The sequence below is a fragment of the Chiloscyllium plagiosum genome, chromosome 10 (genome assembly GCF_004010195.1).
Source record: "Chiloscyllium plagiosum isolate BGI_BamShark_2017 chromosome 10, ASM401019v2, whole genome shotgun sequence".
Lineage (NCBI taxonomy): Eukaryota > Metazoa > Chordata > Chondrichthyes > Orectolobiformes > Hemiscylliidae > Chiloscyllium > Chiloscyllium plagiosum.
The window spans coordinates 61,957,818-61,975,124 of record NC_057719.1 but is presented as its reverse complement, the minus strand read 5'-3'; the positions used below and the strand labels follow the sequence as shown (position 1 = coordinate 61,975,124).

General features: G+C 42.3%; 2 protein-coding genes across 6 annotated transcripts in view; one reads left to right on the top strand and one right to left on the bottom strand.

The window, feature by feature from the left end:
- The window catches only part of LOC122554005 (trihelix transcription factor GT-3a-like), a 27,921-nt gene extending 22,116 nt beyond the window's left edge, over positions 1-5,805 (bottom strand). Inside the window, exons 1-2 of the mRNA XM_043698491.1 lie at positions 5,194-5,805; positions 5,005-5,124 (exon numbers count right to left, since the gene is read on the bottom strand). Of these exons, the coding sequence (XP_043554426.1) occupies positions 5,005-5,124; positions 5,194-5,722 (649 nt within the window). The 5' untranslated portion in view covers positions 5,723-5,805. The remainder of the gene's footprint in view (positions 1-5,004; positions 5,125-5,193) is intronic.
- A 150-nt stretch (positions 5,806-5,955) lies between these two features.
- The window catches only part of nubpl (nucleotide binding protein-like), a 31,607-nt gene continuing 20,255 nt past the window's right edge, over positions 5,956-17,307 (top strand). The window contains exons 1-4 of one of the 5 annotated variants that reach the window (XM_043697900.1): positions 5,959-6,184; positions 8,200-8,347; positions 10,927-10,961; positions 16,527-16,611. In XM_043697900.1, coding sequence (XP_043553835.1) covers positions 6,086-6,184; positions 8,200-8,347; positions 10,927-10,961; positions 16,527-16,611 — 367 coding nt within the window. In that variant the 5' untranslated portion in view covers positions 5,959-6,085. Of the gene's footprint in view, positions 6,185-8,199; positions 8,348-10,735; positions 10,859-10,926; positions 11,005-16,526; positions 16,612-17,307 lie in introns of those variants that run through there. The other 4 variants (XM_043697899.1, XM_043697901.1, XM_043697902.1 and 1 more) reach the window with 4 other exon arrangements.

The following is a 17,307-nucleotide window of genomic DNA, read 5'->3' as shown; positions in this document are numbered from 1 at the left end:
GAAGGAAGAGAGAGCGAAAGAGGGGGAGGAAGAGAAAGGAAGAGAGAGCGAAAGAGAGGGAGGAAGAGGAAGGAAGAGAGAGCAAAAGAGAGGGAGAAAGAGAGAGCGAGAGAGAGGAAGGAAGAGTGAGCGAGAGCGAAAGAGAGGAAGGAAGAGAGAGCGAGAACGAAAGAGAGGAAGGGAGAGCGAGAGCGAAAGAGAGAGCGTGAGAGAAAGAAAGAGCGAGAGAAAGGAAGGAAGGAAGGAAGGAAGGAAGGGTCTGTAGATTGGATGAAGCAAAGAATGGCCTTTACTAGAGTGATATGCGCTTCTTGTTGGATGTGGGAGTTCAGGGAGAGTTTACGTGTTACTGAGGATGATACCTGCAATAAATCCCGTTGGCCGCGAATCCTATCAGATCGAAAGGATCGGTTGCAGAGACAGTTAGAGGCAATGAGGAATTTACAAAAGCAAGGGGACAGCAGTTACAGAAATGGATAAAAGTTGCAGGTACAGTCACACAGATGGGTGAATTCCAGGAAAGGTAAGAGAGGTAGACAGGTAGTGCAGGAGTCTTCTGTGGCTATCCTCATTTCGAACAGGTATGCTATTTTGCAAAATGTCGGGATTGTCAGGGGAATGTAGCAAGAGCAGCCAAGTTTCTGGGATTGATACTGGTTCTAATGCAATGAGGGGTACGTTGGGTTCCAAGAGATCAATTGTGTTTCTTTCGAGTCAGAGGCACAGATAGACGTTTCTGTGGCCAGCAGCGAAAAATCAGAATGGTGTGTTGCCTCCCAGGTGCCAGGATCAATGATGTCTCAAGAGAGGGTGCAGAATGTTCTCAAGGGGAAAGAGGGACCAGCAGGAGGTCATTGTACACATTGCAGCCAATGACATAGGAAGGTAAAAGGATGAGATTCTGAATGGAGAATATAGAGAGCTCGGCAGGAATTTAAAAAGGAGATCCTCGAGAGTAGTAATATCTGGATTACTCCCAGTGCTGTGAGCTAGTGAGGGCAGGAATAGGAGAATAGAGCAGATGAATGCATGGCTGAGGAGCTGCAGTATGCGAGAAGGATTCACATTTTTCGATCATTGGATTCTCTTCTAGTGTGGAAGTGACCTGTACGATGAGGATAGATTTCACCTGAATTGGAAGGGGTCTAATATACTGAAAGGTAGATTTGCTGGAGATGCTCCGGAGGATTTAAACTATTAAGGTGGGGGGATGGGGAGTGGACCCAGGGAGATGGTGAGGAAAGAGATCAATCTGAGACTGGTACAGTTGAGAACAGAAGTGAGTCAAACAGTCAGGGCAGGCAGGGACAAAGCAGAGAACAAGGTAGGACTGATAAATTAAACTGCATTTATTTCAATGCAAGGGGCCCAACAGGGAAGGCAGATGAACTCAGGGCATGGTTAGGAACATGGGACTGGGCTTTTATAGCAATTACAGTGACGTGGCTCAGGGATGGACAGGACTGGCAGCTTAATGTTTCAGAATACAAATGCTGCAGGAAGGACAGAAAGGGAGGCAAGAGAGGAGGGGGAGTGGCATTTTTGACAAGGGATAGCATTAGAAGTGTACTGAGGGAGGATATTCCCAGAAATACATCCAGGGAAGTTATTTGGGTGGAACTGAGAAACAAGAAAGGGATGATCACTTTATTGGCATTGAATTGTAGACCCCATAATAGTCAGAGGGAAATTGAGAAACAAACGTGTAAGGAGATCTCAGCTATCTGTAAGAATAATAGTGTGGTTATGGTAGGAGATTTTTACTTTCCAAACATAGACTGGGACTGCCATAGTGTTAAGGGTGTAGGTGGAGAGGAATTTGTTAAGTGCTTACAAGAAAATTTTCTGATTCAGCATGTGGATGTACCTACTGGAGAAGGTGCAAAACTTGACCTACTCTTGGCAAATTAGGCAGGGCAGGTGACTGAGGTGTCAGTGGGGGAGCACTTTGGGGCCAGTCACCATAAGTCTATTCAATTTAAATTAGTGATGGAAAAGGATAGACCAGATCTAAAAGTTAAAGTTCTAAATTGGAGAAAGGCCAATTTTGACAGTATTAGCGGCAAGAGCTGTCAAAAGCTGATTGGGGACAGATGTTCGCAAGTAAAGGGACGGCTGGAAAAGGGGAAGACTTCAGAAATGAGATAACGAGGGTCCAGAGACAGTATATTCCTGTTATGATGAAAGGAAAGGCTGGTAGGTTTGGATGACCAAAGAAATTGAGGGTTTGGTTAAGAAAAAGAAGGAAGCATATGTCAGGTATAGACAGGGTACATCAAGTGAATCCTTAGAAGAGTATAAAGGCAGTAGGAGTATACTTAAGATGGAAATCAGGAGGGCAAAAAGGGGACATGAGAGAGCTTTGGCAAAAAGAATGAAGCAGAATCTAAAGGGTTTTCACAAATACATGAAGGACAAAAAAGGTAACTAGGGAGAGAATAGGACCCCTCAAAGATCAGCAAGGCGGCCTTTGTGTGGAGCCGTAGAAAATGGGGGAGACATTAAACGAGTATTTTGCATCAGTATTTACTGTGGAAAAAATATGGAAGATATAGAATGTAGGGAAATAGATGGTGACACCTTGAAAAAGGCCAGATTACAAAGGAGGAAGTGCTGGAGATCTTGAAATGCATAAAGATGGATAAATCCCCAGTACCCTAGAACTCTGTGGGAAGCTAGAGAAGTGATTGCTGGGCCTCTTGCCGAGATATTTGTGTGTCATGAATAGTCACAGGTCAGGTACTGGAAGACTGGAGGTTGGCTAATGTGGTGCCACTGTTTAAGAAAGGTGGTAAGGACAAGCCAGGGAACTATGGACCAGTGAGCCTGACGTTGGTGGTGGGCAAGTTGTCAGAGGTACATCCTGTCCCTCAGGATTCCATGTATTTGGAAAGGCAAGGACTGATTGGGGAGAGTTAAAATGGCTTTGTGCATGGAAAATCATGTCTCACAAACTTGATTGAGTTTTTTGAATAAGTAACCAAGAGGATTGATGAGGGCAGAGCAGTAGATGTGATCTATATGGACTTCAGAAAGGTATTCGACAAGTTTCCCCATGGGAGACTTGTTAGCAAGGTTAGATCTCATGGAATACCGGGAGAACTTGCCATTTGGATACAGAACTGGCTCAAAGGTAGAAGACAGAAGGTGGTGGGGGAGGGTTGTTTTTCAGACTAGAGGCCTGTGAGCAGTGGAGTGCTACAAGGATCGGTGCTGGCTCCTCTAAGTTTTGTCATTTATATAAATGACTTGGATGCGAGCATAAGAGGTATGGTTGCTAAGTTTGCAGATGACACCAAAATTGGAGGTGTGGTGGACAGCAAAGAAGGTTACCTCAGATTACAACAGGATCCTTATCAGATGGAGTTTAATTCAGGTAAATGCGAGGTGCTGCATTTTGGAAAAGCAAATCTTAGCAAGACTCAAACACTTAATGGTAAGGTCCTAGGGAATGTTGCTGAACAAAGAGACCTTGGAGTGCAGGCTCATTGCTCCTTGGAATTAGTCGCAGGTAGATAGGATAGTGAAGAAGGCGTTTGATATGCTTTCCTTTATCAGTCAGAGTATTGAGTACAGGAGTTGTGAGGTCATGTTGCAGCTATATAGGACATTGGTTCAGCCACTTTTGGAATATTGTGTGCAATTCTGGTCTCTTCCTATCAGAAGGACGTTGTGAAACTTGAAAGAGTTCAGAAAAGATTGACATGGATGTTGCCAGGGTTGCAGGATTTGAGCTATCAGGAATGGTTGAATAGGCTGGACCTGTTTTCCTTAGAGCGTCGAAGACTGAGGGGTGACCTTATAGAGGTTTATCAAATCATGAGGGGCATGGATAGGATAAATAGACAACGGCTTTTCTCTTGACTGGGGGAGTCCAGAACTCGAGGGTATAGGTTTAGGGTGAGAGGGGAAAGATATAAAAGAGACTTAAGGGGCAACTTTTTCACACAGAAGTTGGTACATGTATGGAGTGAGCTGCCCGAGTAAGTGGTGGAAGCTGGTACAATTGCAACATTTAAAAGGTTTTTGGATGTGTATATGAATAGGAAGGGTTTAGAGGGATATGGGCTGGGTGCTGGCAGGTGGGACTAGATTGGGTTGGGATATGTTGGGTCAGCATAGATGGGTTGGACCAAAGGGTCTGTTTCCATGCTGTACATATCTATGACTTGTCTTCACTCTTGTAGCAATTACACAATTACACTGTGTGCAGTGTAACAGCAAACATTGTGCCATGTGCAGGTAAAACTACTGTAATATCAGAGACTGGATTGAACATCAGGTCCAGATAAATTAAGACATACTGTCAAGTCATGCAGACTTCTGAAACTTGCTTCTGCTGACTTTTGCCAGATCATTTCAGCTTTTTGCACCAGGAAAGCATAAGAACAAAGAAACTTCAGCCATGAATACTCCTACTTCAAAGATGATGTAAAGATGGATTGTACATTGTAAGCCCATAAACTTGTTAATTTGCTCAGAAAGCTCCAGTGTTCTTCCAAACATTATCATTCAAGAGTTAATAACAACAGGACTAAATAAACGTCCAAAAACACTCACCTTCATTGAACTTTCACTCCTCTAATTTATAGATTCTGCATAACTTAAGTATTACAGTTTGGAAATAAATACTACAAAATACTGAAAACTGCAGAGCTAATTTACCCAGTGAATCTTGGGAGTTAAGAGAGAAAGAAGTGGAAGATTAAGGTTTGATGCCCCAAGCGATAATCCATCCTCTGGTTTACAGCAAACTGTCAACACGTTACAAATGCCAATGAATAGATTTGCAGATTAGATCACCGAACTCCTAAAGACATTAGGGCGCCGAACCACGGCTACGGAATTTACGCTGTGGGATAGGTTTACTCTTCGAGGCGACTGTATGTTACATTGGTTATACTCGAGAGTAGTAAAAGTTTGAAGATGCAGAGATAATGCATAATTTTACAATAAACCGAAAGCAGTTTCGCACAACTTGCGTATAGATAGACCATTGCTTACATTTAGTCGGGTTGAATTTTCTTGTCGCATACTGATTGTGCAGAATTGCAGCCTGTGGCTTGACGACTTGAGCTATTTGACAGTTAGATGATCCGGGCATTCCAAGATTTCTCGGGTGTTCTATGAAAGACAATTTTGTACGTTTTGAACCAACGTTAAGTACAACTGAAAAGGAAAAAGAAGACTTACTACAGAAAGCACTGGTGGAGGGTTGCGGTTCAAATGGACGGTTGCTGGTCTCTCCTAACGAGTGCTCAGGCTCCTCGGAAGAACAATGGCCATTCCGGCATTCAACCCTTTGACTGATGTCGGAACGAGGACTGTTCTGCTCCTCTTTGATATCCTGCGACTCTCCCGCTGTCGCGATCGCGTCCATAAAGATGGGCCGCTCATTGGCGATCCGGGAACCGAGCACAACATCGAGCTGCTCGTAGAAGCGACAGATCTTCCTGCCGCTGGCGCTACAGCCTCTCTTAATGCTGTCCTTGGCCAGCGTGTATTTCCTCTTCAGCCCCTTGATGCGGATGCGGCACTGCTCTGGAGTGCGGATATAACCCTGGTCCAGCAGCTGCGAGGAGATGAACTTGAAAACGTGACTGTTCCTGAGCTGCTCGTCCAGCGCCGTCTGCACATTCTCCTCACTCCAGACGGCGATCAGCGCCAGGGTCTCGGCATCAGACCACAGGGCACCGCGTTCAGACCTCACCTCTGACATCATTAAAAGGGAGCTCCCGGACACCCTCGAAACAAAATATAAATCACCCAACTCCTTTGACCACGCACCTCCAGGGCGCCAAACGCTACAGCCGGCTGCAGCGAAACGCTTGAGGAGCGAGCCGCCCGACTCTCAGACAAACGGCTCACATGAAAGGCCCCTTCAAATTTGCCCCCTCTGAGAACCATGGGTAGATGCCGACGTGATGACGGTTTCCGGTCGCGGTGACGTCACGGACAGGGGATGCCGTTGGAAGGAGGGAGCTGATCCCACCAGCCGGGCCCACTGTGCGGGAAGTTTAAAGAAGTGACGAGAGAAAATGCGTGGACTTTGTGGGTTTGGTTGCTAAGGAAGTAGGAGCACCGGATGGCGCTGCTGCACCGATCGTGGCGGCGGTGGCCGCCGGTGGTAGCGTGCCACATTACTCACACTCCGGCCTGGATAACGGCCGCGCTGAGGGCCCGGGTGAGTATCCCTCCATTCCCTCAGCTGGCTGACCGCGAACCTTGATGCGATATGGCATCAATGTAAGAAATCGCACCTCGCGTCCAAAAATTCAGCGCTGGTCACCACGATCTTGTCTGCATCCGCTTTAAAACATACCATTGTGTTTATTCATGGGGATGTGGGCATCACTGGCTGGGGAGGGAGGAGGTGAGGGGGCGAAGAGAGGGGAGAGACCGGGTGAAGTGGGGGCAAGGGACGGAAGAGGACGGGCGAAAGTGGTTTGGTTTTAAGGGCTTGGACCACAACTACAAGACAGGAAAGTAATTGAATGCTTCGTACATGCCCGGATGAGAACACTCATCACTTAAAAATCACAACACCACGCAGGGCAAAGCAGCTATTTGATAACACTATTTACCATCTTAAACATTTGCTGTCTTCACCAGTGAATCACAGCAGTGTATGCCATCTACAAGGTGTCCAGCATATTGTAAGTTTGTCGTCCCGTTTCCATAGCAGTTGAAGCAAACATTCAGAGACACAGTTATGGGGTCTACCTTCTCCAACTTTGTTCTGAGCCTGGAGAGAAAGCGATCACACGTGTACACAAACACATGAGTTCTTGGTCTTCTCTTGAACAGCGGAATCGGAAGGAATTATGTTGTCACTTACAGGGAGCAGCATCCAAGTAGGGCAACATGTATATTAAGTTAAAAATCACACAACATCAGGTTATAGTCCAACAGTTTTAATTGGAAGCACACTAGCTTTCGGAGCGACGCTCCTTCATCAGGTAACATATTAAAATATGTTCTGTAAATGAAACTTCCCAAATAAAACAGTGGGAATTACAGTGGCAACTTTGGTAGAGATCAACATTCTTTGAATTTGCAGTGTGAAGGGGGCCACTGAAGTCTTAACAATAATTGAAAGAACTTAAACAGCTCCGTCTCAAGTTTTAATATTCTCTAAAATCTTAACAAAATGCCAAACTTAAAATGTACACTTCTTCTTGTGAACACTCTGCATTTTTAAAAAGAAAGCAGCAAAGATTTTAATACAATACTCTCATCTGGCTAAAGCAGGACGACTGACACAATTGTTTTTTGAAACCGGCATTGTAGAATTTCAAACAAATCAAGAGCTCGAGGTCCTCAATTAGTTTGTATTAAGGTTACGTGTTTGATCATTTTAAAAAGGTCCTAATGTTGTATAATAATGTAAAAATGAAATCTGCCCTATTACACAGGCCACAAAGCACATTGAATTGAACTATGGGGTACAAAGGCAACAACTTTCAGAAGTACCAAATTTTGTTTCAATGTTTTTCTTTGAAGTTCCTGGTTTCAAACTTTTGTTAATGCTCCGGAGCCTCAAGCTTCACGTATGTAGTCTCCATGCCCACTTCAGGGTCCTGACCTTCATGTGGGAGATTTCCCCACTTAACAACCAGTCTAAGGCAGGGTGATAGAGTAAATATCCTCTACCTTTTGTTTTCTCTCTCATTTTTTGTTCTGGGGCCTCAAACATCACCACTAGAGGACCTTAACCCTCATTTACCTGGGGGATTTTAATCCCTTTTTACCTAGGGGATTCTAACTCGTTTTCTTACTCTATATGTCCGGGGACTCTAACCCCAATTAAAACCCAGGGGACTTGAATCCCTGTTTGTCAGCGCATTTACGAAACTGTGTCTCTCAACTTATCTAATTACCACTCGAGGAGTCTGTAGAATAGAAAGCGATTGAATGAGGGGACAATTTCCGACACACAGGAATATCTAGAGGGACCAAGGTTTAAAGTCTTACCTTGTTGGCCTTCCTGGATCTTCCTCCCTAACAATATTGTGGTTATACCAGTATGAAAGGAATTCCAGTGGTTGAAAAAAGTGACATGCACCTACTTTTTAAGAGCAATCTGGAATGAGGGATAAATTCTGGCCTTTTCAGTCATGCTTGCGTCCCACAAAAGTATTTTTAAAACTGACTTTTTCAAATTATGAGATGGGCTATCATATCATTTAATTATTTCAGTCTTCAAGTTTCGGTGCTGAAAAAATAGAGGAGAGACAAAAACGCTTAATGGCACGGGGAATTCCAAAGCAAAAAATGATTCCAGGAGTGAAACAGGTTATCGTTGTAGCCTCAGGGAAAGGCGGTGTTGGAAAATCAACGACTGCAGGTACAAATTCGAGTGAATGTGTAGTGTTCCAATTAGAAACCGGTGTATCCGATTTTGAACATCTTATATATAAGAACAATAATTTTGAAAGTATGTTCAAAAAGACATGGACAAAACTTGTTGTCCTACACTCAGACAAATGCAACAATACAAATTTCAAAATGTTGCAATTATCTGTACTACAAGAGAAAGGAGTGTTGATTGGGTGGCCAAGAATTGCAACAAGCAACTGGCTTCCATAGCATCCCTACTTACTGAGAAATGTTTTTAAAAATGCAGGGTTTGATCATATTCCTTTGCAGAGAATGGGTCCCTGTGTACAGGGTGTCCACACTTAGTTGGGATTGCATTCCTGAAACTCGCAACTTTAAGTAAAGCTCACAGGAATTGATGTTAAAACTGGAGTTGGGTTCCATTGTGGCATCCTGAGTAGAGAAAAGTATTAAAATACTTCGCTTGTACCCTTTAAGTTGAAATACTGCACTTTGACTAAATTCTTAAAATGGTAAATTGCGAAAATAAAGTACACTTTTGTTTATAGGTATTTTTAAAATTCAACACTTTATTCCCAAGTATTACCTGTAGTGAACGATGGAATTAAAGCTGGTCTGGTGATATTCGTTCATCAGGTTGTGGACTGCCGACTGGTGTCCTCACTTTTTTTTCTGCGACTTTTTGGCTGTTGCCTGGTGATGCCTTTTTATGGGGACATAGCACCTTTTCTCACTGGCTGCTATCAGTACATTCCTTGATGGGGTTGCTACTTGTGGTTGAATTTGGGTCCAGATGGGATTTGGTGTCTCCTTCTTTGTCCTGCCAGTTGTGGGTTGCAGTTTGCCAAGGGAGACCCACCATTTCAATCACATTCTCGGGAGAGGGGTGATTAGGTTTAAGCTGTTAGCACCCTGCAGTCTGGAAGGGGCTGACAAGATGCCAAGTTACTGGAAGTCCATGGGCCAGGATAGGAGCTGCCAGACTCCGAAATCACCAGTGCTCCTCGGGACATTTACAAGTGTCGAGTTGCTATTGGCTGCTGAGAAAGCTACTTCATGTCCAGGTTTGTCCAGCAGATGGGGAGGGAGATGGCAGCTGTGCCTTGGTAGTGAGTGAGGCCAGGTCAAGTAAGCTGTTAGGGATTTGATGGGTGGGGAGCTCCTCTTAAAGACTTTGGACAGCAGTGCAGATTGGGGGGAGGCTCTGCATCAGAGAGAAGGAACGGTTGTGCCAAAATAGGACCAATTCAGGTAATTCAGATTGTTTTGCTGGAAACATCATTGTGATTAATGTTTCAGCAATTAACAAGATTTCCAGTCCTAATAAATTGTTGAATGATGTGAAATTTATATATGATAAATGGAAAAGCCCTGAGGAAAATTTGGTGTTCAGAGAGATTTGGGTGTTCAAGTCCATTGTACCCTGAAGGTGGCAATGCAGCTCGATAGTGGTCAAGAATGTTTTCCTTCATCGGGTATTGAGTACAAGAGTTGGCAGGTCATGTTACAGTTGTATAGGACTTTGGTTCGGCCACATTTGGAATACTGCATACAGTTCTGGTCACGACATCACCTGAGGGATGTGGATGCTTTGGAGATGGTGCAGAGGAGCTTCACCAGGATGTTGCCTGGTATGGAGGATGCTAGCTTTGAAAAGAGGTTGAGTAGATTTAGGTTTATTTTTATTAAAAAGATGGAGATTCAGGGGGGGACCTGATTTGAGATCTACAAAATCATGAGAGGTATAGACAGGGTGTATAGACTTTTTCCAGAGTCGAGGACTCAATTACTAGGGGTCACGAGCTCAAGGTGAGAACAGAAAAGTTTAAGGGAAATGTGTGTGGAAAATTCTCTGCGCAGAGGGTGGTGGGTGTCTGGAACGTGTTGCCAGCATAAGTGGTAGAGGTGAGCACAATAATGTCATTTAAGGTGTATCTGGACAGATACATGAATGAGGAGGGAGCAGAGGGGTACAGATACTTGGAAAATAGCAGGCTTGGAGGGCCCAAGGGCCTGTTCCTGTACTGACAGTGCTAGGTGACTTTAAATGCACGCTACCTGTATTCAAACATGTCATGCTGGTAAGAGTAAGTGTGCCAGATTATGAGCTGAAGTAATTGTCTGTCTGATCCAGGAATTTCAACCAATCGCACTAAGTCCTCCATGGCATTGCCTGAGCCAGTCAGAGTTGACTTGCCAACCAATCAGCTTCTGCAATCTTGCATTTGTCCTGATGAGTGCAAGATAAAAAGCTTCAGCTTTTCATTTTTCTTTTTAGCAATATGTGAAATAATCTGTTGTAATTTATTGGCAATAAATTGAAATGCAGTCTGGCACTCCTCTTTCTACAGTTTTGTATTTCTCCAAAAAGGCCTTAATCCTTGGTAATCAGAAGTAGAAGTGTCAATCGGAGGCACCGAGATTGACTATCTTTGTGAATTCTCTTTGTTTGTTTTGGGAGTGAAGAAGAGTGATGATTGTGTCCTTTGCCTTTGGAAGTTCTCAAACTTGTACACAGGTGATAATTTTAAGATATAATGTGTCTTATTGGTGTTTTGCACTAATCTAAATTTACTTTAATTTCAGTGAATTTGGCTTTGGGAATTGCTGCTTACGATATGGTAGGTGGATGTGCTTTTGTGTGAAACCTAATATAATTAAAAGGTAAAAACTTTTATACTAAGATTTCTACTGATTTTATTATTGGAAATCATATTTTGTAATTAACTTGTTCAGTGTTGATAATTACAATTTATTTAGGGCTCTTATGGCACAGGTAGTGCACTACCTCTGGGCTTGGAGGTCTGGGTTTAAGTTGCACCTGCTGTGTGTCATGATGTTTTGCAACAGATTGATTAAAATAGCCACAATTTAGAATGAGTAATCTAGACTTGGGCGGCACGGTGGCACAGTGGTTAGCACTGCTGCCTCACAGCGCCAGAGACCCAGGTTCAATTCCCGCCTCAGGCGACTGACTGTGTGGAGTTTGCACATTCTCCCCGTGTCTGCGTGGGTTTCCTCCGGTTTCCTCCCACAGTCCAAAGATGTGCAGGCCAGGTGATTTGGCCATGCTAAATTGCCCGTAGTGTTAGGTAAGGGGTAAAGGTAGGGGTATGGGTGGGTTGCGCTTCGACGGGGCGGTGTGGACTTGTTGGGCCGAAGGGCCTGTTTCCATACTGTAAGTAATCTAATCTAATCTAATCTAAAATAGAATCCAAGGCTAATGTTCTGGGGACACAGGTTTGATTCCCACCTGGTGCAATTCAATAGATGGTGCAATTCAATCTATTACAAGTGATTAGATTAGATTAGATTACAGTGTGGAAACAGGCCCTTCGGCCCAACAAGTCCACACCGACCCGCCGAAGCGAAACCCACCCATACCCCTACATTTACCCCTATACCCAACACTACGGGCAATTTAGTATGGCCAATTCACCTGACCCTGCACATCTTTGGACGGTGGGAGGAAACCGGAGCACCCGGAGGAAACCCACGCAGACACGGGGAGAACGTGCAAACTCCACACAGTCAGTCGCCTGAGGCGGGAATTGAACCCGGGTCTCTGGCGCTGTGAGGCAGCAATGCTAACCACTGTGCCACCGTGCCGCCCATCAGTCTGGAATAAAATACTTGCCTAGTAGAGTCACACAGCATGGAAACAGACTATTCCCAAACTAAATCAGTCCCACCACCTGCACTTGGTCATATCCCTCTGAATAATTCCTATTCATAAACTTAACCAACTGTATTTTAAACATTGTAACTATACCTTCATTTACCACTTCCTCTGGAACTTCATTCCACATACGAACCACTCTGTTTTTTTTTAAAAATGTTGCACCTCCTGTCTCTTTTAAATCGTTCTCCCCTTCACCTTCTCTGTACCCCTCATCATTTTATAAACCTAAATAAGGTCACCCCCTCAACCTGCTATGCTGCAGTGAAATAAGTCCCAGTGTTTCCAGTCTCTCCCTATAGCTCAAATCCGCCATTCTCTGCAACATCCTTGTAAATCTTTTCTGAACCCTCTCCAGGTTAATAACGTCCTTCCAATAACAGAGCAACCAGAACTGCACACAGTATTCCAGAAGAGGCCTCACCAATGCCCGGTACAACCACAACATTATGTCCCAACTTCTATACTGAAAAATCTGAGCAATTAAAGCTAGCATGCTAAACGCTGCCTTAATCACCCTGTCTACATGTACCTGAACCTGTAGGTATTTTGGTTCTACAACACTACCCAAGGCCGTACTTCTAATTGTAGAAGTTCTTCCCTTTTCTTTATGAAAATACAGTATCTGACATTTATCCAAATTAAACTTTATCAACCACTCTTTAACCCATTGACCCAATTGATCAAGATCTCTTTGTGATCTTAGATAACCTTCTTTACTCCCTCCAACATCACCAATTTTGGTGTCATCTGCAAACTTACTAACCATACCTTCTATATTTTCATCTAAATCATTTATATAAATGACAAACAAAAGTGGACCCAGCACCAATCCCTGTGGAACACCACCTCCAGTCTGAAAAACAACCCTCAACAATTGCTCTCCGTCTCGTGCAATTAAGCCAAGTTTGCATCCAGTTTGCAAGCTCACCATGTGAACTCACTTTACTAATTAGTCTACAATGCAGAACCTTGTCAAAGGCTTGACTGAAGACCAAGTAAACAGCGTCTGCCGCTCTTTCCTCATCAATCTTCTTGGTTATTTCCTCAAACTCCAATCAAGTTTGGGAGACATGATTTCTCCCGCACAAAACCATGTTGACTTTCCCTAATCAAGTTTTGCCTCTAAATTCATATAAATCCTATCTTTTAGAATCATCTCCAACAGTTTACCCACCACTAAAGTCAGACTCTCAGGTCCGTAGCTCCCAGGCTGCTCCTTACATCGTTTCTTAAACAAAGGCACAACATTAACGTCTTTCCAGTCATCCAGCACCTCACCCTTAATTATAGATTATATAAATCTTTATGCAAGGGATACTGCAAGTTCTTCCCGAACCTCCCACAATGTCATGGGATGTACGAGATTGGGTCTTGGAGATTTATCCACCTTTTATATCTTCTCAAACACCCAGCACTACTTCTGTAATGTGAACTATTTTTTAAAACATCAGTATTTATTTTCCTGAGCTCTCTGGCATCTATTTCTTTCTCCACAGTAAAAAATGACGGAACATATCCATTTAATATCTCAGGCATCTGCTCCGATTCAAAATAAAGACCATCTCTTTGATCTTTAAGGGGCCCTACTTTAATGATGACCATGTGACCACAGTTGACTCTGATTTACTAATGTCTCCCATCCTGACCTGTTTGGCTGACACATGACTCCAGACCCACAGTAATGCTTTCATTCTGAACTGCCCAGCCTGTGATGCCCACATCCTATGAACAAATTTTTTCAAAACTCCCGTGTTGTAGTGATGTATGAATAGTACGGTGAGGAAAATTTGCAATATGTTAAAAATAGTTGTGGAATCTGTAATTGTTTATTTAAAAACTTGGCAAGGATTTTAGGATTTTTAAGAGTTTTCAATCACTTGTGAAAAGTCAAACTGTAAGTTTGCTCACTCAGCTGGTAGATTTCTCAGAAGTTTCGTCACCATGCTAGGTGACATAATCAGTAGGCTTCCAGTGAAGCGTTGGTGTTCTGTCCCACTTGCTATTTATCTGTCTTGGTTTGTTGTTGTGGGTGATATCATTTCTGGTTCTGTTTCTGAGATGTTGTTAAATGGGGTCCAAGTCTGTGTGTTTGTTAGTGGAGTTCCAGTTTGAATGCCAGGCCTCTAGGACTTGCCGTGCGTGTCTTTGTTTAGCCTGTCCCAGGATGGATGTATTGTCCCAGTCGAACTGGTACCCTCCTTGTCTATGTGTATGGATACCATCGATACTTGGTCATGTCTTTTGGTGACAGCTGTTTGCTGGTGAATGCCAGTTGACAGCTGTATCGGTTCAGTGGAGAAGTAAGCAATGCTATGTACCAGAGTCTTAGCTAGAGGATTTTATAACCATATTTAGTGCCACATGACAATGTAGAATGATGCACATGCATATTGTCTATATGAAATAACTATTTGAAGTATCTCCCTGATAACTTGTTTTTATGTTTATTCTGAATTATGTTGAAGTATAATTTAGAAAAAGTGAAAACTTGTTGTGAATTCCACCATCTGAGAACCATTTGGTAAATTTGATTATTTTGCTTTGTGGTTACCTGTGGGGTTATTACAATATTTCGGTTGAAACACTCAGACATCATGGCCACAAATATTGTCTGTAGATTTGAGGTTTCCATTTTCCAAATGTGTCACATCACACACTTTTTGTTCCTCACTTAATTTAAGAATTCTAAACATCCAGCTTTTCTCTCGAGACTGCAAATCATGACTATTACAATCCGGAATCAGTTATGACTGCCACTTATCTCCTCTGAGCCTTACATGTGTGCTCTTTATTGTTGATATCTGTGTTAAATGGATTGCTATGCTATGCCATTTGAGATTCATGTTTTTAGTGCAATATGTATTTGATAATGATGCAACTGAGGAGTTTGTTGCAGCTCAATTGTAGAAACTTTGTATTGGTTTACTGGAAAAGAACTTGTATTCTCTTAAGTTTTGATATTAATAGATGGAACATTAGAAATTCTGTCACCCGCCGTTTTAAAAATAATCTATTGAGCCTGTATGGATCCAAAAGAAATCTGGTGTTGCTGACCAGAACTGGAAATGCTTTGAGTTGTTGGTAGCTTAAGACAGAACAACCTTAATCTGGCAGGACTAGTTTGAGGCTATCAGCTCTAGCCCACTGAACAAATATTAAGGCTCATCCATTTAACTTCAGTGGTGTGATTAAATTTTAATGAGTAAAAACTACACCTGACCTTGAATTTAGTTTTGTATGTTTGGAGCCTTATTCTTTCAAATTTTAATTATTGGAGACTTTTACAAGTATTTAATTCAATTTTGTTTTCATGTCCTGGTGAAGAATCTGCCTCACTAAGAATTTTTCAGTCTGTCAAAGGAGGCACATTATTGCTTGGCCTAATCACACAGGTGTTGAATATCAGCAGAGCTGCTTTTACTATCTGCTAACTAGAAACCATGGTATAAAATCCATCAAATTTTTTGGACAAGTTAAACTGCGAACTATAAAGGCCAAAGTTCTATTTTCTAGCTAGATAACTTTCCCAGCTGAATAAATGAGAACTAACCTATCACTTGAAATATTTACTGAGTTTGTTTGAACTGATTGATGTAGTCATTTTTTAACATATGATCAAACTTCTGGCAATTAATTCTATTGTCTGATAGCGCAGCAATGATATATGTCAATACTTTGTAACACTGTATTCCAACCGTCCAGCTGGTTTGAAAACCAATATTGGTTGTACTTGGCAATATGTCAGGTTTGTTTTTTCTTGACCAGCAAAAGAAATTTTTGTTGGCCTCTGTATAACGTCCTGGTTTTGAAAACAATGTTACAATTAGCCTTTTGCAGCAGCATGAATTAATATTTATTAAGCATAATTTTGCTTAAAGTGTGAAGTAATTATGTAATCAGTTTACTTGAATTGAGGTTTCTTTTTGTCTAATGAATAAAGTGGTACAGTGCTTGTGTATAAATGCTTGCCATCATACAATTAATGTGATACAAAAAGTTGTGATTTGCTTTTCTTAAAAGCTGCTTGCCACTACTCATACTTGCCTTGTTTTGACAGTTGGCTGGAATTGATGGTGCAGGCTAGTTTAACCTAAAGGCTTTTAAAATGTAGCTCCCAGTCAGAGCTAATGATACAGAATTGGATTCAATATTCAATTTCTCTCAAATTTCAAGGGTTTGAAGTGTAAGTAGCATATTTGGTGTAAGTATAGCTTCTGATATAAGTTTATTTAATGTTAATAAAGATCATGAAATAGGCAACAGTAAATACGTGAAACAAGGCAAGATTATGTGTATGGCATTATCCAAACCAAAGGTATTTATTGTACCTTCTGTTTCATTTGTAATTCTGAGTTGAGGGTAACATTTTGACTAAGTTCTTTTTATGGAATTAGATATTAGTTTTGTTGCAAGCTGTCTTCATTTGTGTTAAAATGCAAGCTGAATTAAGCTAACTGTATTGAGCTGAATTGTATAGCAAGTCACTATTTTCCTTTTTGTTAAGGTTGTGGGTCTGCTTGATGCAGATGTGTATGGTCCATCTATCCCACGTATGATGAATTTAAGAGGAAACCCAGAACTGACAAACAGTAAGTTTCTTAATCTAAGATACTATAATTTGATATTGCACTTGGGTTAATGGAGTACACTCACTTCTAGGTATCCTGGTTTTCACTACCTGTGGATCCATGTTCTCATGAGGTCGGCTCCAGACTCCATTTTTTTGTCCAGTTGATTCATCCAGTCTGATTGCACCAACCTTTGTGGTAATTAGGAGATTTTATATTGCAGTAGTATCTGTGGTTTTTCATTTGTGGGATGCCTGTGTCCCCATTCTCTGCAAATAATGAGGATTTAATGTGTTGGAGAAAGAATTGTCAAGCAATTTGGGAAAATGATGTGTATTTCAGATAAATCGTGATGTATCTTGATGAATTTTGTTCATCTTTGTAAAAGTTTTATTTAGCAAAAATAAGATTGAAACTACCATGTGGTGTTCCCAGCAGTACTTGAGAGTCAGAATGACCCTGTTGATAAATAATACACCAAGTTTAGCAAGTATCTTTCGAGAGAGGCTTGAAAAATGTGTTGCTGGAAACGTGCAGCAGGTCAGGCAGCATCAAAGGAGCAGGAGAAACGACGTTTCGGGCATAAGCCCTTCTTCAGGAATGAGGAAGGTGTGCCAAGCAGGCTAAGATGAAAGGTAGGGAGGAGGGACTTGGGGGAGGGGCGTTGGGAATGCGATAGATGGAAGGAGGTTAATGCGAGGGTGATAGGCCAGAGAG